Source organism: Pseudopodoces humilis, chromosome 8, assembly GCF_049639895.1.
Source record: "Pseudopodoces humilis isolate 2021_Gansu_Grassland_sample_001 chromosome 8, ASM4963989v1, whole genome shotgun sequence".
In the NCBI taxonomy this organism is placed as follows: Eukaryota; Metazoa; Chordata; class Aves; order Passeriformes; family Paridae; genus Pseudopodoces; species Pseudopodoces humilis.
Window position 1 is genome coordinate 7,286,454 of NC_142207.1, and position 23,730 is coordinate 7,310,183.

General features: G+C 39.8%; 1 protein-coding gene across 1 annotated transcript in view; it reads left to right on the forward strand.

Annotated features, from left to right (window-relative positions):
• Positions 1–756: 756 nt before the first annotated feature.
• Positions 757–23,730, forward strand: part of ACTR3 (actin related protein 3) — a 28,743-nt gene continuing 5,769 nt past the window's right edge. Inside the window, exons 1-6 of the mRNA XM_005519622.3 lie at positions 757–935; positions 15,812–15,867; positions 19,410–19,534; positions 20,107–20,217; positions 21,642–21,737; positions 22,280–22,387. Coding sequence (XP_005519679.1) covers positions 892–935; positions 15,812–15,867; positions 19,410–19,534; positions 20,107–20,217; positions 21,642–21,737; positions 22,280–22,387 — 540 coding nt within the window. The 5' untranslated portion in view covers positions 757–891. The remainder of the gene's footprint in view (positions 936–15,811; positions 15,868–19,409; positions 19,535–20,106; positions 20,218–21,641; positions 21,738–22,279; positions 22,388–23,730) is intronic.

Consider the following 23,730-nt stretch of genomic DNA (forward strand, 5'->3'; position numbering starts at 1 on the left):
CCTGAACACCTGATCCCAACAGGGCACTGTCTCTTGCCCTCTTTGGGACAAAGATGATGGGGATGGGTGTCTGTAGCATCTCTCTTAGAAGGAGGGACTGCAGGAGCTAGGCCTGTTTGGTCTGGAGAAGACTGAGAAGGAATCTCATTATGCATAATGCATATAAATATCTCAAAGACTGGTGCCAAGAGAATGGTTCCAGACTCATTTCAGTGGTGCCCAGTGACAGGACGAGGAGCACTGGCCATAGACCAAAGAACAAGAAGTTTTACCTCAGCATAAGGAAGAATTTCTCTACATCGAAGGTGGCAGAGCACAACAACAGCTGCCCGGGGAGGGCGTGGAGTCTCCCACAGCGGAGACATTCTGAACCCACCTGGATAAATTCCTGTGTCACTGCTCCAGGTGACCCTGCCTGGGCACGGGGGATGGACCGAATGATTTCCATAGGTCCCCTGCAACTCTTAACAGTTCTGTGGTTCTAGCACTGGAACGGACTGCCTATGGAGGTCCCTGGAGGTGTTTAAGGAAAGCCCGTACGTGGCACATGGTACCACGCTGCTGTTCGGTCACTGGCCGGACCCGCTGACATCGGGGGTGTTTTCCAGCCCCATCACCCTGTGCTGTGCGGGCGTTACTCGGTGCCCGAGCGGCCCGGGGCCGCTCCCGGCGCCCTGAGGGCGCTCCGCCCGGCGGGCGAGGCCGCGCCACCGCACGTCACGGGGCGGGGCGGGTCAGCCATCTTGGGCTCGCCGGGCAGCGAGCGAGCGGGCGGGGGCGGAGGCAGCGCCCGCCCTGCGGAAGTCCCTCGGTGCCGCCGAGCGCAGCCCGCCGAGCGCCGCCGGAGCCCAGGGCTGCCCGCCGTCCCCAGCACCGCCGCTACCGACCAGCATGGCAGGGCGGCTCCCGGCCTGCGTGGTGGACTGCGGCACGGGGTGAGACGCGGCCGCTGGCAGCTCGGGGCCGCCCGGGGCGGGGCCGAGCGGGTTCCGCCGCCGATGCTGCTGCAGATGGCGGCGGGGGTCGCGCTGCCGGGCCGGGCAGCCGCGCCCGAGCCGCCGCGGGGTCGGTGTCGGGAGGGATGGACCGGGCTGGGCCGGGCTGGGCCGGAGGGAGTATCCAGCCGCCTTTCCTTCGCCTCCCTTCGCTTTCTGTTCGGCTGGAGCCGTGTCCCGGCTCGCTGCTCTCGGGCCGCCCGGGGCCGCCCCCATCGGTCCCGGGCCGGGGTGCGGGACCTTGTGCGGCTGCCGGCGCCGGGGGAGGCGAGCGGGGACGCGGCTCCCGTGGCTGCCCAGAGCCCAGGGATGCTCCGGCTCGGGGGAGTCGCCGCTCTGCCCGGCACCATCTGGGTGGATCGTGTGTATTTATTATTTTTTTTAATGTGCGGATAATGTCATTTATTCTCTGTTACTTCTCTCTGTGGAAGAAAAAAACCCCTCCCCTTCCATCGAGCAGGCGCAGAGGAACTTCCTTAGTTTTGTCAAAGCCTCTTCCTGCTTTCGGGCTTTTATACCTTATAAGGCAGTTTTCAGTGTCAAACCTGAACCAAATCCGCTGTGGAAACGCTTCTTTTCGTTCAGCAGCTGCCAGGCGGTGGAGAGAACGCGGTGCCCGTGATCCGTAGCACAAGGAGCGGTGCGGGAGGAGGCCCCGGGGATCCGGGCTCGCTGTTGCGCGGCTGCCGAGGCTGGGGCAGGGCGGCAGCCCCGGCGGTGCCGTGGGAAGCCGGGCCGGGCGCGCTCGGGAAGTGCGAACCGCGGGCTGCGGGGCCATGGAAAGAGGAAATGTCTCCATCAGGCATCAGGGTTTCATTGGAAGGGAAAGCACTGCTCTATAGTCAAGGCTCTTTAGCTACTACTGATGGCATTGTTTCACTTTTGTTTTCCTTCTTGCTAAAAATAAAGAAAATCTTAAGCGAGTGCTCTGTAGATGCAGATATATATCATGCTTTCTTGAAAGGGCGTGTTCTTCTGCAACCTAAGCACTTGTTCCTGAAAGCAGTGCTCATCATCCCCTCAAGAGAATCTGTTTGGTGTAGGACATTAAAAAATGTCTTTAGGAAAATCAGGTATATGTATGTGTGTGTCTGATGTCTGCATGTCTAACAGTTGTATGAAGAAGTGATTCCTGTAGTGAAAGCAGAATTAAAAGCTTGAATTCTGTGGGATGGAGGAAAGTTAGCACAGTGGGAATGAGGTTGTGTAGCTGAGTGTAATAGAAGTATATGTGAGTTTAACATGTGTGTACGTGCTGTTTGTGTTTCAAATCAAAAGATCTGTAACTACTCTGCCACATGCCACCAGAAGCTTTTTGCCATCCCACAAGTTTGTGTATCACCAGTACTCCCATTAAAGGCAATAATTATATTTTTATAGGTTTGTAAAGTACAGGTTGTGACCACTGGATTAGAAATTCTCTTAAAGCTTTCAGCAATGCCCCGCAGGAGCAGCATGCAAGCACAGAGATGTGTAAGAAATTACTTTGTCTTGTTGATGTGAGAGGTGTACCAAGGGACGTGACTGTTAAATCTTCCTGGGGAAGATGTGCATGCAAGTACACCATTAATCAGCTTCACTTCAGAGGGTCTACTCTGTAATATTCTTGAATATGATGTTAGTCAAGTCTTGCTCCTGTTTAATTTATTTATTTCCCTACAGATTTTTTAAAAAATGCTCTAAAATGCTGTTTTACTGTGTAGTATATATATATTTTTTTAAATGCAGCCCAGCCTATTTTATTCTCTAGGCTTTTAATTTTAGGTGAATTTCCTCATCCAAAGTTCTTCCATAAAATCCTGCTTCAAGAAAATGGGGGTATAGACTTGTAGCACTGAACAGATTACATAGTGTTGGGGTGGTTTGAATTCAATAATTTCAGCAGAAAAAAATATAAAGTGGTGAATTTATAAAGGAAAAATACGATAGTTGATATGAATAACAAACAGGTGGGTAATGGTGCAGTGTGTTATAATATATGGCTTTTATTTTTTAATTTGGTGCAGCCCTCCCAGTCTATCTCACTTTTTGCGTGAGAACACAAACTATGACAGCCTGGTGCTTAGCGCAGATCAGCTGAAGTCTCAGTGTTCTGTCCTGTCTGCCAAAGTGACAGAAAGCAGACAAATTAAATATAGCCCCCAAAAAGAAGAAAAGAAGTTTTGGAAATATAGCCAAAACAGAAAGGGTGAAAGGAGCTGCCTTGCTTCGAACAGGCTTGAAATGTGTAGTGGTTTTACAGTAAGTAGGCTTTTTTTAGGGGGAAGGGTTGATAATTTGTAATCTCAGGAGAATTGACCTCAACCAGCAAAAGGGCAGGTGTAGAAGTGGCATTGAAGAGTGTCTTCCTGTGTCTTGGGCTTGTAGCCACAGTTCAGTTTGTTTATCTGAGTGTTAAATTTTGTTTTTGTTTTGTTTTTTTTTTAATGTGTGTGTGTGCATTTTTGCCGGCTGAGGCAGAGATGAGAAAGGCAGTGGAGTTCTGCTTTTCAGCATCAGTCTGCACAGATTATACAAATGATAAGGACTTCTTTCAAAGCATAAAGAGACCAAAACACAGAAGAGATTGGGGAGATAATATAATGACTGTTGCTTGAGGTTTTAACAGCTCGGTCAAACTTTTCAGGGGTCATCTAAGTGTGTCATACAGCTAGAGCTGGGAAATGGGTTTAATCAGTGACATGGCAATCACATGCAGCTGAAATTCTTCCAGTGTTACATTTGTTACCCTGAAATTTGCATTCTTTGCTTAAGCAAACTTGATACCTGGAAAATAAGGTAATTGATACCTAGTAAGAGCAAGTAAATACTTGTGGTTTTAGAAGCTACTGATGTGAAGTGCTGTCCTTTTAATTGTACAGTAGAGTTAAAGGCATGAGATGAAAAATCTGAAGAGCCCAGTTAGTTTGACACAACTGTTAAAGCTAGTATTATTTATTTCTATAACTGATAGCCTTGTCTAGTTTAAAGTATACTTTTGTTCTGTTGGATAATCTGTAGAACAACACTGTGGACCTTATTGTCATGAAATCTTAGTCCATGTTAACAGTGAATTTGACTTCACTTGGCTGCTGAGAGCCCCTCTCTTTCTCTTTCCACAAAAGATGGGCACCAGATCATGGGTTATGAAAGAGCACCTATATGCTGTTCTGTTTACATCCTTCAAACACTGCCAAAATTTTGATTTTCCTGAAGTCAGTAGGTATGCTGTGAATGCAACTTACTTCATACTTTGGTGTATCTAAGGATTACATGCATTTTAAAACAAAAATTCAAAATAGAAAAATGAGATGGCGTTCTTCCCATAAAGTATTTGAGCAATGTACCAAAGAAAGGAAAAGGCTCTTAGTCATTTTTTAATCACAGTAGGCTGCAGTCTTTTGCTCTGTGCCTTTTGGGTATTTGAATTGTTCTTGCTGCCTCTTCTACAGGCAAACACAGCACTGCCTGCAAGTCATGATTAAAAGCTCTTCCTACGCCACTTTGGAATTTAGCTTGATTAGGTTGACAAGTAGATTTTAACTGTCTTTTTGTGTGAATGCACTTTTTTCTTCAGTTGTAACTTGTATAACACTGAATTAGCTCATTCGGGATGGCAGATAATTGCAAGTGTTCAAATTAATGGCTCTTCAGCTGAGCTGCAGCAAGTGGCTATGCAACTGCTGCACTTCCAAAATGAGAACTTAATTATAGCACTGAAAGGGATTTACAGAATACTGTTTGTATTTTCTATACCTGAGCTCTTTTTCCTGCACGTTTGTGTGCCATTTTTTAGTGGCTGCCAGGTGGATCCATTCAATACTTGAGTGTCAGTGGTGACCAGCTTCTCAACAGTGTACTCAAGAGTCTTTTGTTGGGAGGGTCATGTCTGCTTTCTCTTGAGTAAATTGGTCATATGATTGTGTGGAAAAACCCCAACCTGTTGTCATGGGTCTTGTTTTCTGCATGTTCTCATATGCCAAGCTAGGCCTCTTTTTTATTTCCCATGCACAGGTTGCAAAAAGTGATGTTTTTAAAACTTCTTTCTTGCATACTAGGGTTGAATTAAAGGGCTTGGGGTTGACTGAAGAAAGGTTTCCTGTTCTTTATGGGAACTCAGGATTTCTTTGACACCTCCAGTCTGGGTTCCTGCTGAGCTGAGAGCCAGGAGGATTGAGGCTGCTCAGGATTTCCAGCGTTTCTTGATGTGGAGTTGCAAGCTGTTCTTTGGAATGAGTCACATACATCTGAGAGTTTCTTGGCTATTTGGTCTCTCTAACCAGTGCTGTGAATGAAGAGTACATATGAGCACACAGAACCTCAGAGAAGCAGAAGCTGGCTGGAGTGAGCTTTGCTTTGGGGAAATTCTCTACAAACCCTACTGCTCTAGCTAATCTTCATGCAACACCTCTATAGCTCTTAAGGAGAGCAAAGTATTTATGGGTTGAATGTCTTCTGATGTGATAAGCTATGACAGGATTATGTCGTTCTGTTTCTCTTCTGGGTTTTGACCTGAGAGTGTAAATGAGTACAAGATCCATGAAAAGCAGTAATCTTCAACAGATCGCAAAATCTGTGAGGTGAGAAATTCAGTGCTGTAAAATCAAGGCAGGGGGAAGTAGCAGTCTGTTTTGTGAGTTCTTGAACTTTTTAGTCTTTTATACAGTGCCTTTAAATTATTTGTCTTTCTATTGTTTCAGACATGGGTTATTTTTGCAGGTTTTTCAAAACCTAACTTATGTTTAGTATAAAGATTACAACACCATGATATTTTTGCAGTTTATGCTTCAACTGGATATCTTGTCACAACCTTCTGTGGGCTTGAGTCTTCATGAAAATGTTCTTTTGGGCTGAATTTTCTCTGTGTTGTGTCATTCCAGAAGTAATTTTTCAGTCTGAAAAGCTTGGGCAAAACATTTCCTTGATGGCATTTAGAAAAAATGCTCTTCCAGGTTTTAAGAGTATCTTTTGCTTGCCAGTGGCTGAAGTGTGGTTAGGGAGGGAGAGGAAAATGTGTCATCCTTCATGTGGAAAAAGGAATTGTACTAGGTTAAGAATTGATTTAATACATTTAAAAAGCATTTGCATGAAGACTTTGAAGGCTGCTGATGACCTGTGGTGTCTCTTGGATGAGTCTGATCCATTACAGTCCATATTACAAGAATAAATGCTGAGAGTATGTAGCGTAGTTAGGAATAATAAGAGTTCAGTTCAGAGTACATATATTTCTATTGACACACTTTTTTTTTTTTTTTTTGTAATTCCATCACAGGGATCAGTTCATATCTCGTTTTAGTGCATTCCAGAAGCCATTTAAGATGCATGGCACCTTCCAGCTCTTGTGCTTCTGCTCCTCCTTGCCCATGTCTCACTTGTGCTTGATAAAGAGGAAAGGAGTGGTGGCATGTCAGGGTAGAGGACAAACTGCTTGCATCCCTGGGCTGGATCTGTAAGTTAATGATTAATGAACCTCCTTCTATGAACTGCAGGGTTTGAGGTGTGCCTGGGATGGACAGGTTCCCTTCTTGTGCCTTGGTGTGTTTAGCACCTGGCTTTGACTCTCTGCCCAGCAAGTGTGTTGATTGCATGATTCCTATGGACATTTACTTCTCTAAATTAGTTGAAAATACAGTTTTTAGGAGTTTAGAAATAGTGCACCAGTTCTGGGTTGTAATTCATGCTCTGTATTGCTTTATAGGCATATAAAAGAAACTTTGCAGTAGGTTTGTCAGTTCATGCAATTGGAAAGTTTCAACATAATGTTTCAACATTTAGTTTCATCATTGCAGACTTTCTTTGGGACATGCTAAAGGGTTTTGACAATTTCAAACAAGCTTATTTTTAAAAAAAAACTTAAACGAATGCTTGTCCAAAATTAGACTTTAAGGAGACAAGGTTAATTTCAAAGGTAAAATAACTTAAAACATACTTGGGTTTGTCCTCAAGGAAATTCAAAGTTCTGCGCTGTGTAAGAAAAGGCATCTCTGTTGTTTTAATCTTGAATTTTTTGTTTTGGTCACTGAACAAAAATATATTTAGGTGTACCATTCTAACAGAAATCATCCTTGGGTAGATGCTTGAAAATACTAATTGGATTGCAAACTTGTTAGTGCCCATAGAAGGATTTCTTCAAGCATCAAAATGAAGCATCAATCCTTTTCAAATGCAACGAGTGATGTATTGCTGGCATTTTGTTTCTTCAATTATATCCAGAATTGAAAAAAAAATAATCATTTTATCCACTGACTTAACGTAACAGAGCATAATACGATTAATTTTTTTTTTTTGTTGTTCTGATCATGGGTTTGCATTTCTAAGACTAGACGGAAAAACTCCAGATAAATGTACAGTTTTAATTTTTTCTGGGATTTCCTTTCTCTTTATTATTCTCCTGTGGTCAGTGCAAATGCTTGCAGCTGTGCACAGGATGTGTTTTGGCATGCTCAGGCTGTAGAGAGCAAGATACAGACAGGAGGTTATCTGTTGATACTTTATTTTGATAAATAAATGCTATCAATGGAGGAATCCAAATTTTAATTCTTTACTTAACACCATATCTCTTATCTAGGTTTATGGTATTAGTATTTTTTTTTGTTGTGGCTCGCCTTAGATACAGAACATTGTTTATCATCTGCAAGAACTTTCACAATACATCTGCTTGCATATTTATTGTCAGACTTAAGAATCTCTGTGATCCTGTTAAATGAGACTTGCTTTTTATAGTAAACGATATTTACTGGTATATTTTTGTCCACAGCTGAGTGGGGCATTTTTTACTACATGCCAACTGTTTCTAATGGGAACCATCTTCTATTAGAAGCATGGTGTAACATGATAAATATGTAACCTGGTGCTTTTGTGCAAGCCTGCTCTTGATGGAAAACTTTTGGTTACCTGCTGAAAGGCTGAAGTGGTAGTGGGTACACAGGGCAGATTAGGATTGCTGGGACAGTCCCTTGGTGCTTTCTGGCTGCTCCTGCCCTCCATCCCTGCTCTCCCAGTCCATCGTGGTTCATCCTGCCCTCTGCTCAGGTTGATGGGGTTTGGGCTACAGCTCTTGGGTCAAAGCTGCAGCTTTACAAGTGCTGAAACTGTGCAAATAGCAAGCACAAAAACTCAACCTTTTTTCCCTTTTTGTTTTAATGTGGGATAAATTTACAGTTTTAGCCCCTCATTACATTTGCTTGAAGAAACTTCCAAGTCAAGTCAGGCTTTTTCTGCATCATAAGACTTAGATTTCACTTGTTTAATTTCTTCAAGTGCAGGATTTTGTTTACTTGCAGCTTATGTATGTGTTCATTTAATTGATCCTTCCTTGCTTTATCTGTTGAAAAATATATAAAATTAATTTATTTTCTTGGGCTTTTTCTTCCTGATAAATGTCTGTGCAGTCATAGAATATTCTGAATTGGAAAGGACCCACAAGGATAATTGAGTCCAGCTCCTGAGGTTCAGCTTATTTTGGGTAAATGATATAGAAAGTTGCCAAATAAAGCTCCCCCTCATACTAAATAACTTATACTGTTAAGTAATTATTCATGTAAGACTGCCAAACTTTTGGGCATTCTTTCCTCATTATTTGGAAATACTGCATGGAGTAGGCAGGCTGTGAAAAATGCTCAGAAAGCCTGGAAAAATGAAATATAAATTATTAAAAAGCCTATCAGTATAGGTGAGTGCTGTGTGGGTGTGGTGTAACACAGAGGCACTGTTAAGACACTTGTTAAAATGAATTAGTCTAGAAATCTCAAAGGAAGCAGTGAGTAGAAAGGGAGCATTTTGCCTTTGCCAACACAAACTACTCTACTCTCATTATACAAAGATAATATCCAAAGCCGTTTGCTCTTCTTACTTTGAGGAAAACAGTTAAAGGAAAACTCTAACTTTTGTGTTAAGGTATGTGCCAGCATTAAACATTAGAAATACAAATAAAATTGACAAAGCCTGCAAATTTAGGTAGTAGTATCATCAAGATGCCAGAATTTGGATTTTGTTAGGTGTGAAGACTTAAGTATGGGCTGACTTCAAGTCCACTTTTCATAGTTCAATTATAAGCCAGTCTTTTGGACATAAATGCATCTTATCTTCCTCTTTAAAGAGAACTTTTCCAGAGTCAGCTTACCAGTGTTGTTCATTTTTGTTGGGTTGGTTGATTTTCAAAGATTTGGTGGTAGTAAACATAAAGCAAAATTGAATGTTTTTGATCTTCTACTCCATCCAAGTGTTAATAAAGTTAGAAGCAGCACAATGCAGTAAGTACCTCTCTAGTTCTCTAGACTGGTGTTAAAAATGTCCCCCGGAGACCTGTATTACAGAAGATGTGAATTTGTTCCCAGTGCTCTGTAGCACAGGCTGCTTTTGCCCCCCTGTTCCTCTTGGCCATTCTGGTCTGGCTCTGTGCAGCTGTGTCTTTGTGGTTTTCACTCCCCATTTTAGCTGAATTTTACTAGCAAGCAGTACAGTTGTCTGTGCTGAGTTGTAGAGGCAGCTGCTGATAAAAAGCAGCACTGGATAAATTTCTACACAGAAATATAGATGCCTTTAAAGGTAAACCAGCCTTTTTTAAAGGTGGTTTTTATCTATTTAGGAAGTAAATGTTTGCTAGAAGCACTTCACTTTCAAGCTGCTTTTGCAGCTTTTGCTTTTGAAATTATTAAATTGCGCACCAATCTGCTTATGGTTTGTTTTACTGTGACAGTTTCAGTATGTGGCACAGAAGTATGTGTTGCCAAGGTGAAGGTTCTTGCTTGAGTGGACTGATACTTTTTGGGGGAAATACTGTAAAATAATAGTTTCAAACATACAGTAATACGGTTAATTCCAAGGTCGAGCTTGTAGACTGTGATATTTTTAACATCTCTGTTACCTAGAGAGGTCCCATATGCCATTGAAATATTGTACTCCCTTTTACCATCCCTTCATGTGTCTGATCTATGGTTTAAGAAGGTTCTCTTTACCTGAGAGTGCCTCTAATCTTGTGGTTTTTTTCCATTTATAGAGAAAATTCTTTGGTTTCCACTGCTGATTACTTAAAACACTTGTTGATCAAAAATGTTTCAGAATTTGACAGAAGCGGCTGCTATTTAAAAATGTAAACTAGTAATGTGTAAAAGGTAAACTGTATCAGTTAGATGTAAAATATAAAATACATGGCTAATTTCAAAATCTTGCTGCCTTATGTTTTATCAAGGACATTTAAAAAGAGATGGTAAACTAATTTATTAATACAAGTCCCATTTTCCTAATATAATCAGTCCTTCAGGGACTTCTGCTGCTGCTTAACCAATTTGCACTTGATGCTGGAGCTGGGACCTTTTTTAAAGGGGCAAGACAGCTTTCCTTTTTCACTGTAATTTTCTCATCATTTCTCTTTACGGGGATTTCAAAAGTAAATAATTCCTAGGCTTTTCAGTCCCATCGGGATGAGAGATCAATCCTGATAGAAGAAGGATGAAAGAAGAAAAGCATCATATAAAAACATAAGGGCTTGTTCAGGGTTTTAAGTCACATGAGGCTCTGTGTATGAAGACTAGGAATTCATCCATGTTTGAGAAATGTTCCACTTTTTTTAAGACAGCTGTTATCAGAAGACATCAGAGAGTAAAAACTTGGTATTTATCTTATAATTCCTGTTTATATAGAATTTATCCAGGTTAAAACAAGAAAGGATAAAGCCCTTTTTGATAAAGTCTTTGATGGACAGACCATGTGTAAGGAGCTGGTATTGAAGAGCTGAATCCCTTTCCATTCTGTTGAAAAACTTGGGGGTTTTGCCATGAGATTTATTTCATGCCCTTTTGAATATATTACCAAGAGTGTGTGTTCCCCTTAGAATCTCCACATGCTGAGGTTTTCTGTAGTGCCTTCTGTGCTCTGCTTACTTAATTATAAATTTTTTTTGAGTTAAGGTAATTTAGTCAGCAATGAACATGTGTTGAATGATGAGTGTTGCAATCATCTTGCTTTCTGTCTTTGGCCCTTGTTTCCTGGAGTCTTTTTTCATGTGATTTCAGTAAAGAAATGCAAAGCACTCCTGCCTTAGGAGAGTTCATAAACACATGGGAAGAGGCTCTCAAGGGAAATGGGAGATGGCTCCAGACCCATTTGCATGGAAGGGGATATGGAGCAGGGATCTGCTGCCTGAGCAAGTATGACACCTTTCAAAAAGGCAGTATCAGCTTACATTTAAGAATAAATGCATTTAACTGTGTAAAGCCTAATCTAATCATGGGATGTTAGACTTGCTTGGAGCAGGACCACTTGGGCGTGTTCTGCATGTGAGCTGAAGTGTGTTTAGGTAGGGTAGCCTTGCTGGGCTTGCTGTACAGGCTGTGGTACACAGCAAAGCAGAATTTTGGAAGTTACACACATGTAATGTCCTGGCTGTGATGCCTGGGAAGCCCATTGCATCTGCAGGGTGAGATACAGGCAAAGGATGTGTTGTATTTGGAGTGAGAACTTGCACAGAAGGGTTGTTTGTGGCTCAGATGGTGAACAGTAATTCAGACCCATCATGAAGTGAGCAGTTTGATGAACAACAAGAAAAAATAATAGCACTCTAAATAAAATGCCCTTGTTTTCCTAATGATGCATCTTGAAGATAAACCAGAAAGAGACCATTTTGATTTTCTTCAGTTTTGGGTTTTTTAATCCCACTTGCTCTGCCTTTCCCACAGAAAAAATGTTTCTTTTTTCTTTTGTTTGGTTTTCAAGTTGCTTTGTATCTTCCCAGTGGGACCAACATTGCAGGTACACCTTACTTCTGTTTGTATGTGCATTTTAAACACGACATTTCTGCTAGCCCAGGTCATTAGGAGTAGCTGAGGAATAGTCTGCAACCCAGATTTGCTATAGGAGTTGGAGATCAGGTGATTCTTGTCCTCGAGTGCTCTTGCCTGCTTATGCTCGGTTAACTCCTGTCTTTGTGCAGAGCTGTCAGAGAAATGACACTCACAATTTGTGTTGGACCCCCAGCTCTGTGGTACTTCAGGAGCAGCTGGACAGCTGCATTGCCCACGGAGCAGTTGTCTCCCTGTTCCTCACTTTTGTTAGAATTGTAGTTGTGCTTGAACTAGGGTGTATAACTCGGAAGAATGGCATTTGTTGTGGGTAGGAAGGCAGTGGAGCAAAGGCACATTGTCATAGTTTGTGGTTTGCAGATGGAGGTTCTGGTAATGACATCCTCATTACAAGTTCTTACCCTCAGCACTGTTTCCTTTTGGCTTTAAAACTGTCCACGTGACTAATGCACAAGTAACCTTCCAGTGACATTGCTTTTGTGTCATAGCCTCAGAAACATCTATTCTAGGTGAGAGAGCACATGTAAGAAATCCCATTAGTGCTGTTGAGAGCACTCTGGAAAGCCCTTTGGCTGTCCTTCCAGAGAGCTCTTGGGCAGAGTGCAGAGCTGCTGTGCAGTTTCAGGATGTGAGTTTTTGAGGGTGATGGTCGCATGCTGAAGCTGTTTCTCCACTGATAGGTGAGATAGGGGTTAGTAGAGTTAACTCAGAAGGAGCCTTCATTAGTTACTCTCCCAAACCTGTTTGTGCTATGAATGTCCATTACAAAAATATCATGTTCTGTTTATCACAAATCTGTGTATCCTAGAGAGTGGTGTTCCTATATATGTGTATATATATATATATATGGATGTATATGCTAGACAGACATGCACATATGTATAGAGACTTTGTGCACTGCTCTTGGATACTCTGTAGCTGATTTTCTGAACTAAAGCTAAAGGCCATAATTATCCAACAGATTTTTTGGCTGATTGTTTCTTTGGCTAATAGGCCTACAGAAACACTTCAGGGAGCTGAACATAGAGAAATAAAGGAAAACACCCAAACAATCAAGGCTTTCACCTTTGGGACTTTGTAAATGAGTTCTGTGTTACAGGTTTTAATAGAAAGCAGCTTCTACCATTACACTCCTGTGTGCAGTACCTTGTGCTCTTACTCCTGAATGTCCCAAATTCCATGTGGGAAAGCAGAGTCCGTGTCTCTCATTAATGGGGTGTGCCTGCCTCTCTTCATTCAAGTCCCTTCTGCCACTCATCAATTCTGGGTAGCAAGACAAGGGGAGATTTATGAAAAATACAGTATTGGTTCTGCCTGATATCTCTACTATCAGAATTCTTTTTCTGTAGCAGCTGTAATTCCTGCCCTGAAGAAGCTGGGGTGTGCCTTTTTCCCTTGTGAATCATTCATTAGTCAGACACACATTGCCATGTATGAACTCCTTGTGGAAACTGTATACTTGTGGAATCTGGATTGCCTATAGTTTCCTTCTTTTAATGTGATTTAAATATTTACTTCAAGTGGCAGTGACAGATCTGATCAGTCTGAATAAAACCTTGCATCTGCAAAAGTTAATTTGTAAAGAATCCCATGGTGACTAGATTGTGCATTTGGAGAACTGAAGATTTTTATTGACTTTCATTCACTTTGCCTCACCTATCACATTTTTAGACTCCATTTATACTCAAGAGTATCTCTATGTGCCTTTAGTTATGAAAATCAGGTTTAGTGTTTATAATGTGTTATGCCATGGTCCCTGGCTGTGCTGGGTTCCTGAGGCTCCCAGGGGAGCCGGGATCCATCCCTGGCCTGTGTGCCAGCAGTGCTGGAGGTCCAGCTGTGCAATGAAGTCTTGTACATGAGAGATGTGAAATCCTGTGTAGGACACTGCACTGGAGACTTGCTGATACAATGCTCTAATATTCAGAGACCAAAAGTCATGCAGGTTTTTTCCCCTTTCTTTTCTTAGAAACCTAAAAATGCACTACAATTTTTTTCCCCTGAGTCAGTACACTTCTTGCTGAGTAGGCCATAGTATTTTTATATATGCTGATTTTATGTCTGAATACGCTTTTTTTATGTAAAATGCATCTTTCATGAGATTATTTTTCTTTCAGTCTTGCTGGCTGTGTGTGTGCTGGGCAAACTCCCACCCACAAGCAGCTAAGCTGCCAGTTACCTGCAGCAGTTCAGCTTTTGCTTTCTTTGAAATACTGAGTTTAAAAATCAAACAGTTTTAACCTTTTTACCTGTTGAAAAACACTTCTAATCTAGTTGTAGGTTTATGCAGCATTCAGGCTCCAAAGTTCTTGTGTAGATGTAACTTTAAAATCTATATACCACAGTTCTGATTTGCTGGGGAAGGTAGAGGGAGTGAGTCAGTATTTGCTGGTTTGCTTTGTAATTGTGGCACTAAAAACCTTAGAGCACTATAAATACAGTGAACAGTTTTATTCTGTGTAATAGGTTTAAGAAGCACCAGTTTGTGGAATTCTTGATATTTCTTTAGGGAAGTAGATCTTTAACTTGGATTTAAGAAAATCCAACTTCAATGAGCAAAATCCATGTTGTGTGTCCTGAGGTGAGGCACATATAATGCCTAATGTTGATGTTTTTGTGATTTGTGAAGTTCTTTCTGATATTTAGTTTCTTTTTTCGTTATTTGTTATCTTCTGCCTGCAAAGTTTTCTTTGTCAAGAAACATTCCTGTTGGTTGGTGTGAAGTCAAGTTTCTGTACATGCTTACTCCCAACTGTTACAGCATGTTACACACAAGGGTTTACAGCTTTGAAAATACACCTCCTGCAAAGCATTTGTGCTGTTAGATGAGGTCCTGTGCTAGCCACTTTGTTATTCAAGAGAAACCCACCTTCCCTCTGAGGATCTGCGTGTCTTGGCCCAGCGCTGATGGGTGCAGTCAGCCTCAGTGACAGAAATTGTGTAGGTGTTGCTGGGCACAAGGCGCTCACTGCTGCGGGAGAGGCGTCGCAGGCAGAGCTCCGGCAGCAGCCCTGCTCTCCCAGCCTGGGGAGCCCAGCCTCGCTGTGTTACTGCCATGGATTTATGCTTTGGTAGAGTTCCTGCTGCCTTACACCTCCTGTGATCTTCAGGATTCCATCGCACTGCTGAAAGCTGTAGAGGTGCTACTACAGCGTTCATGCCTTTGCTAATGGTGCTAATTTAGTGCAGCTGCCTGACTGTACAGAGAAAATGAGAACTTTGTCATGTCTGTGTTTGTTTAAAACATGTGGGTAAGCTCGAACTCTTGAGCTAGAGCTGTGCATTTTGGTCTGCATGGTTTAGAATTTGCCTGTGCTGCTTTGGAGACAGCATTTCTAGCAGCTGGTTTTGGTACCATGAGTTTTGTAGTTATTTTTCATGAATACTTTGTTAATTTCTTAAGTTTTCTTGCATCATGATAATGAAGATAATGTGTATATCCATAGCATATCCTGAAAACTGGGTGAAGGCATGTAATTATTTTCCTTTTTCTTTCTTTACTATTATTAGACACATTTTGACACTGTTTTCCATTTGTGAAATGGAATGGCTTTTGCTAGGATTTGTCATTACAGGCTGCTTGTGACATGAGGATGACCAGCCCTGCCTCATGCCCAGCTGGCAATCCATGGGCAGGGCAGCTTTTCCCCCTACAGTTAAGAATTACAAAGACACTTTTATCACTAGCATTAACTATATGAAAATATTTCTATGGAGATGCTGGCTGCTGAGCAGGGAGGAGCTGCACTGACAAAATTGTACTCCTAAACATTGATAGATTGAATTACACACTTCGTGTTCTTTAGTAAAATGTTATTAGAGTAGAAGTGATGCTTGATTTGTGGCAGGGAATATTGATTTATGCTTTAAAAGACAGAAATTCTTAGTTTCCCTTAGTTTTTTTTGCTTGCTTCTTTTTGTAGAAAAGTCAGTGTGGTGTTCTGATGCAGGAAGAGGGGTCTGCTCATTAAAAAAAAGAAATACCTTTGTTATTTGTGGTATTAAATATTATAACCAAATCCTTTTTTGCCTCAACAGGTATACAAAGCTCGGATATGCGGGTAATACTGAACCCCAGTTCATTATCCCTTCATGTAAGTATTTCTTACTTATGTATCAATGCTGAAGTTACTCTTGGACTTTCTGTAACATGCCATAAAAAACCCGAAAAAAGCCAACCTTAAAAGAGAATGACTTGACCTCTTAGTGATGACACAGAGTAATAATGTGGATTTTTTGTTTTGTTACGGATACTCAGTTTAGAAAGGTACATTCATTAAAAAAGGAGAGTAATAGTGGAAGCTAATATTTTGGACATTGAAATAATGTAAAAATCTGGTAGCATGGCTACATTTACCTTTTAGGAGGTTTTTTCCTGTTTAGTGGCTTATTTGGTAGAACGTTGAGTTGATTATAACTGAATAAAAAAAATGGTGTGATTTAATATCTCCAAGGTTTAAAATGTTCTACTTGCCTGGAAGTTGGCAGTGTTACAGCTATGTTAATTTACTGTGTTTTGCAAATACAATGAGAAACCATGTTAGTTTTTTCCCCCAGGTAGAATAGCTTATTTCTTTGCTTCTTCCACTTGAAGAGATACAGTTCTACTCAGGAGTGTGCAGCTCACTCAGCTTCCCTTAGAAATGCTTCACCTTTTGACCTCCTACACCACTTGGCAATTCCTCATTGTTCATCTGTGCCAAAGTAATCATGGATTACATCCTGGTGAAAAGGAATAATTAGCACACCCAGTTTTCCTTGCAAATAGAACAGGAAGAGAGCTGGAACTAATACTGCTTCAGCACAGTCACTGTAAAATAGAACTTGGGAGTTCAGGCTCTGTGTTAGTTTTTCTAGGAAACATACTTCAAAAAGTAATTTTCATGGGAAGATAAAGGTAATTCACATATGAGACTCTGAAAATCCATTCCATATCTTCTATTTTGGTTTCTGATTTCTTACATTATTTTCTTACATTATTTGGTTTTCAGATTAACTTCATTAACTTTATTTCAGTGTCATATAAAACACTCTACAGTTTTGCTTTTCACACAAAAGCTAGTTTAACATTAGATATAAAAAGCTTCTAAACATTGAAAAAAAACCCTTACAGTGCTTTTTAAACTTCATAGCACGTGTTAAAATATAAATATATAAAATACAAAATATAAGTGGTTATTTAATTTCAGATACATAGAGTTTACATACTTTTTCTGCATCTTTAGATTTGGTTATTTAATTTGAAGATCACTTTCTTGTTCCAAAAAAGAAGAAATATCATGATATTTTAAACACAGGGAATGAAATGACCTGTCAGATCATTAAGTAGAGAAATTTATCCAACAGGGATGCTATTAAAGTAGAAGGAGGGGAAATGCGTTTTTTTTGACGGCCTTTTGATACAGTGTGGTGTATGGAAAACAGGGTGCTCAATCTAGATGCTCCTGCAGCTGAAATGGCCCTTGACTGCAATTCTCTCAATAAAAAAAAACATTTTTCTCATTTGTGCTGCAATCCAAGCTAGATAATTACAGTAACGGCATGAGTTTGTGTTAATCCTCTGCCTCGAATGAAATAAAATAGCACTGGGTTAATCCACAGTAGAGAAACAAAAGTAAGAGTACAGCTAAGTACATTTCAAAGTAAAATGTTACAAAAAAGCACTTTGGTTTCTATGATTTCCTTAATGTTTTTCCCTGTGGAAAAATGGTTTGGTTTCTCCTTGCACTTCCAGCAGTGGCATTTTATAGTTTGATTCTCTAAAAATAATGTTTGCTGTTAAACAGGTCTGAGCAACATTCCTTGTGCCTTGTTCACTTGTAGCTTATCTTATTCATTCCTGCTCTTAACAAATTTTTATCTCCTTATGATGTGTTCTTGATTTTATTCTGAATATGCCTGTGTAGAGATGATAAATGCTTACATGAAAAGTGAAGTAAATGAGAATATATTGAGCCAGTTTGTTGATGCAGCTTGGGTTCACTGCTTTCTTCCCTGGCTGATTTTTAGATCTCAGATCATTAATTTTGCTTGATTTTTACTCACTTAAGCAGGTTTTTCCTGATGTTTGTTAAAATGGGAGTCACCTTCTTTCCATTACCCAGTAGTTCCCTTGAGTTTTCATTATTTCAGTTTATCTGTGATAGCTGATGGCCTGTTCTTTACTTCCAAAAGAAAAAACTGGCTTGAGTAGTGGTTCAGCACAAAAATTGATTCAATGCAAGGATGTTATTTTTCCCCCCCCCAAAAGCTCTTAATTCTTGTGCCAAGCAAACCAAAGGCAACTGCTCTGAGTATTGCTGGGATGCTGCTCATCCTCAGGCACTGCAGCTGAGGTTTCATCAAGATTTATTTTCTTGTTTGTATTTTCAGGATATGATTCTTGATTCAGGTTGTTTGCTCCTAATTTCTGGCTTTCAAGCTGGCCTTGAGGGCAGCAAAATATTTGAGACCTCCCATCTTGTTTCAGGCTTCTAACTGGATGAAACCAGTTGGGCTTGAAAGTTGGTGTAATCGTCTGGCAAGTGGTGGATTTTACTTGAAAGTCCTTGAGGACAGTACACATCTGGACAGAAAAATTCCCCTAGATGTGTGAGCTTCGTAACAATGACCTGAAAATATTTGTCAAGGTTCCTCTCTTGACTTGAAGCAAGCACCTGCCTTGCAACATTTTCTTCCCTGTGATTTTAGCTTCTGCTTCTAATCTACCCCCCTTCTATTTGGCTTCCTCTGCTCTTCTGCTTCCTCTCTGCTCTCCTGTAAGCAGCTACAGAAGTTGCAGTATGATTCAGTTTTCTTCCTGAAGAGCTCAAAATAATGACCTCTGTTCCATCCTGTTCAGTCTTTCACAACATTCAGCTTCTTGGTTCCTCTGGCTCTGCTTGTGTTGCTCTCTGTGGGAAGGAAAGGGAGGAGGATGATCCATGAACTTGGGGTGCTTTTACCCCTTAGGAAGCTGCTGATTTCCAGATCCTGTAGCTGTGCTGCCCTGGCTGCTGGGCTTGAGACTGCAGCTATTTAACAACTTTTTTAACAACTTTTCTTAATCTTAGTTGTGAACAAACATAACTTTCTGCTGAAGGTGAGAACTAGAAAAATACTTGTGCAGTTGAGAGGGCTTTTGGAGCACAACCTTAGAACAAACAGCTGAGGCTAATCTAATGCTGCTTGTATATTCTTTTAGAATTTCCTTATCTGTGTGAAGGATTGTGTTTAAAACCAATTAGTAGGATTTGAAAAAAATACAGCAGATACTGCTGGTAGCTGGGGAGTGATTCTTTTTAACAGAATAACAACACTAATAACACTTAAAATTGTTATTATTGCAGTCTGCAGAAAATTAGCACATTTGTTGAATAAAATGAGATCTGTAGGGATATCCTATTTTAATGTTTCTGTGTATATTTTATCTTCCTGACTGCATGTTGAGTGTCTAACAATTAAGTCTGTTACTGTATTATTTTTTAAATCCTTACCATGCTTGCCCATGACAGGAAGTCAAATTATCTGTGTTCTGTGTAGCTTTTCTGAGTTATGCTTGAAACAAAGGATGATTGTGATTAGAGTATATCTGTTTTTTCAGTGTAGATTTTCTTTTTTTGATGACCTACAATAATGTTTGTGTTCTCTGTTGAAGGTATTGCTATCAAAGAGTCAGCAAAAGTGGTCGATCAAGCACAAAGGAGGGTTTTGAAAGGTGTGGATGATTTAGACTTCTTCATTGGGGACGAAGCAATAGAAAAACCAACTTATGCAACCAAGGTATTGAGAAAAAGTTTTAAAAGTAATTTTTCAATAGTGTTTAGTAAGCATCACATGTACAGTAAATATAATGTTAAGAATGCTTTCTTGATAACTTTTAATCTTATTTATTAACTCTGTTTAAATAGAAAACAAGGTTTGGTATTGGTTTTGTTGATTTTGGGGAGTATTCAAAACACTGTTACATATATATATACATATATATATATATATATATATATATATTTCTTGATAAATGAAAGGATGCTGAGAGGGTGTTAAGTGGAAATGCCACATTCTCTTGTTCCTTGGTTTCTATCAGCAGCATCAGAGTGGGACACTGGGCTGGGGGAACTTTCAGTTTATCCCAGTCCCACCATTCTGCTGTACTGAAAAAAATGTGGTGTGTTGTCCCTGCTACTCAAGGTTAGAAACAGAATTTTGAAGAGGTGAAGCCTAAACTGAAGTTTCTTGCCTGTGTAGATAATATACTTCTACTGCAGTTGAAAAATATATTTTTTTGCTTGGTTTTGGGGGTTTTGTTTCTTTTTTCTTCTTGTTTCCAATTATAATTGGATATTTTTCTCCAACAGTGGCCTATCCGCCATGGTATAGTTGAAGACTGGGACTTGATGGAGAGGTTTATGGAGCAAGTAATCTTTAAATATTTAAGGGCAGAACCTGAGGACCATTATTTTCTTTTGGTAGGTAAATTTATGCCCTACTTAAGAAATTCCATGTAATGAATAACAATGTGCTGACTTATGTAAATTCTCAAATATAAATATGCATATTTTGAAAGCAAAAGTAAATAAATTACCTGGAGCTTTCTTGACGTGCCTTAAGCCATCTTTAATTTTCTAAAAATGTCATTGTGTCAGAACAGCAAACATTTTTCTGTTCTTCTCATTTTCCTCCAAATTATCTGATACCTCACTTTCTTATTTTCCTTCTCCACTGAGCTCAATAATGTCAAGTTTATGTATTTGAGACAAAAGAAATACTTGTGCTTTGACTTTCCATAATTGCAATTATTTTGTTTTTACAGTACTGCCATCTGGATGAAGTATCTAGAGAGTAAATTTCTGTCTTTTATTTTCTGTGAAACTGGAAGGGTTGATTGTCATATTTGGGATGATTAGATCTCAAGGTCAATGTTATTTTGAAGCATCTTCATTCCTGAGTATTTTATTTAGGGCCATTGAAATAGGCAATTTGGTTTAGTGTGTTATTTTATAGACCAGGTTTGGAATTAGAAGTGTTGGCCATACCTGTTTAAATGCCTTCACCTACTTGAAGCAATAACTCGGTCCAGTTGCTCAAGGCTGTGTCCAGCCAAATTGTGAATATCTCAAAGGATCAAAATGCCATAAGAACCCTGGGCCCCTTTTCAGTATTTGACCACCTTTAAGTTACCTTTTTTCCTCCTAATACCTACGTAGGATTTCCCAAGTTGAGTTTTGTGTCTCTGGCCCCTTGTCCCAACACCTTTGTGAAAAATCTGACTCCCTCCTCTTTTTACCCTCCTGTTACACAGTTGCTGCAATGGAAGAGTGATATTTTCTTTTCTCAAGTATTCTGTAGCACTATCCAAAATGCTCCTTCAGAATAAAGCCTTGAGTATGTTTGATATTTCATTGAAAGCTGTAGCACACTATTATGGTATGGTTTTTTGTTGTTCAGCTCCTCTCACTTGAATACATTCCAACAGCTGAGCATAACAACTTGTGTTACAGTGGCTGCCTTCTGAAGGAAAACAGCTCTTTTCGTTGAGAAATATAAAAAATGTCATTCTTTAAATGTGCTAAACTGCATCCTTTGACATATTTTGATAGTCCTTGATTCTTTCAAGTGAAATCAAAAGTTGTAATGAACTAAGCAACCCACAAAGGAGGTCTTGGGTGTAAATTCTTAAGCAGTAACGGATGTAGTTTTTATTGCACTTTTTTTTCTTTCTTTTAATGCAATTTGCATAAATTCTTAAAAGCACCCTTTGTCCATTACTATTTTTACATGCTATTGTTGTTGAATGACTCAAGTTAGGAGTTGGTGGTTCTTTTTTTTTTTTAAAGTCAAATGTTTGGTTTCAGTGTAAGTAAAACTCACTTTTTTTTTTTTTGTCTCACAGACTGAGCCTCCATTAAATACTCCAGAAAATAGAGAATATACTGCTGAAATCATGTTTGAATCTTTCAACGTTCCAGGGCTATATATTGCTGTTCAGGTAAGGGCAGGGCTGTTGAAAGTCACAGCTGCAATATTTCTCCTTGGGGTAAAACTAATTTCACTGTGAAAGAACTGTGTAAGTTTTGAATTTGTTTATGTCCTTCTGGTTGGCAGTTCCAGCACTGCATGTTTGGCATGCTTTGATTCTATGGGTGGTTACTGGATACTGTTCCTCTGTTACCTCTACAGGCTTCTGAGCAGTACAGTATGATATATATCTGCTGCATCATAAGTAAATAAAAAAACCACACCACATCATAATAATTCTATTAATCCAAGAACTGAACCCCTTTCAGTATGAAGTAATGAAAAATTATGTTTGAGCATGGCTGAAAAAACATCAGGCAAGTGTCAAAAATTACACTCGTACAGCTTCTTTTTTCTAAGAGGTTGTGTAGACATATATAATATTATTAAATCAGTTTCTATGCTATAAATTATCTTGGGGTGTCAGTCTGTCCTTGGTGGGGGGGGTGGAAAGTGAGGTCTGCAGGCAGATGTTTTGCTAATTATTTTATTTTGGTGTGTTTTTTCCCCAAGGCTGTCCTTGCCTTAGCTGCATCGTGGACGTCAAGACAAGTAGGAGAGCGAACACTGACTGGCACAGTTATAGACAGTGGAGATGGTGTCACTCATGTTATTCCTGTGGTAAGTGTGCCTCAAAGCTACACTACAGCTTCAACGGAGAACAATTTGTCCTCTAAGTTCTCTGAAGTGTACACCTACACACACTGAAGTATAGGTAGGAAAATGTCACATAACTCCCAGGGCTGTGGGTGTGAGTTTTGTAGTGCAGGAACTCTTGAAGAACTCTGTAGCCTTGAGTTTGGCAGAGCTAATTGTCTTTCAGTGACTTACCTTAACAGGTCAATTGCCAAGGCCATGCTAAGTGATGGGTGAAATTGCTTTAACATATTTCCAATTTGGTTTACTGGTAAGAGTAAATAGGCTCTTTATAGTAGTCAGTACAAAGAGTTTGACGTTTTGTTTTTATTTAGCTCAGTCCACTTATATATAAGTAGAAATAATACGAAGTATTAGAGGGCAGATGTTGTATTGTTTATTTTTTCTCCATCTGTTCCCAGTGTTTTAGTAGTGCTTCAGCCATACAAGCAAAGTCAAAGTTCCTGCTAGACTGGAAAAAAACAACCCCTAGGGCTGGTTAGTGTTGAACATCCAATACAAAGTTGCTAAAGCAGAAACTTGGATGATTGTGTGATGTTTTATTAAATGATGAACACCTATAGCTGCAGTTTTCTTACTGTCAGATTATTGGGTTTTCTGCAGGTGTGGATTTCCTTTTGAAAAGCTGTGCATTCAAAAGTTTAAAATTTCAATTTAAAAGTTCAAAAATTTATAATTGGAATATTAATAGTGTTTTTTATTTCAAGTGGCTGATAATAGATTTCTCTGCCCATGTTTCCTGGGGGTGTTAAATTCCTGTCTATGTACTAGATACATTTGTATTTTCAAAATGAAGTTAGATTACAGTTTTTAAGACAAAGATCTGTACAAAGTTTTATCGTGCCCCAGTAACATCAATTTTTTAGAAACAGTAGCATTGGTGGTGGTCAAACATACACTGCCATGTGGCAATTTCTTATTAATTTTGGTGGAATTTAATGGCTAGATCTTTATTCAGACTGTTAATCCAAGTTAGTGTATTTTTAATAAGACTTGGGAAACAACTGACATCTCCAACCTTCTACAGGTAAACTTTTAAAGGTGTGCTTAGTAGTCCAAATTACTGTTTAGAAGAGTTGAGCTTTTCCTGATTTGTGGGTTTGGATTTTTTTAAATTGAAATGAGAGGAGGTATTCTGTATCATTTGAAGCATTAAATTCCTTTGCACAATGTCATTTACTTCTGAAATTTTTAAACATGTTAAACAAATTGTCAACAGTGTTCTACCACTTATAAAACAGATAAAGAGGAATTAACGAACACTTTTCTCTGTAGTGAAGTTAACAGTAGTGGTAGATTTTTTTTAT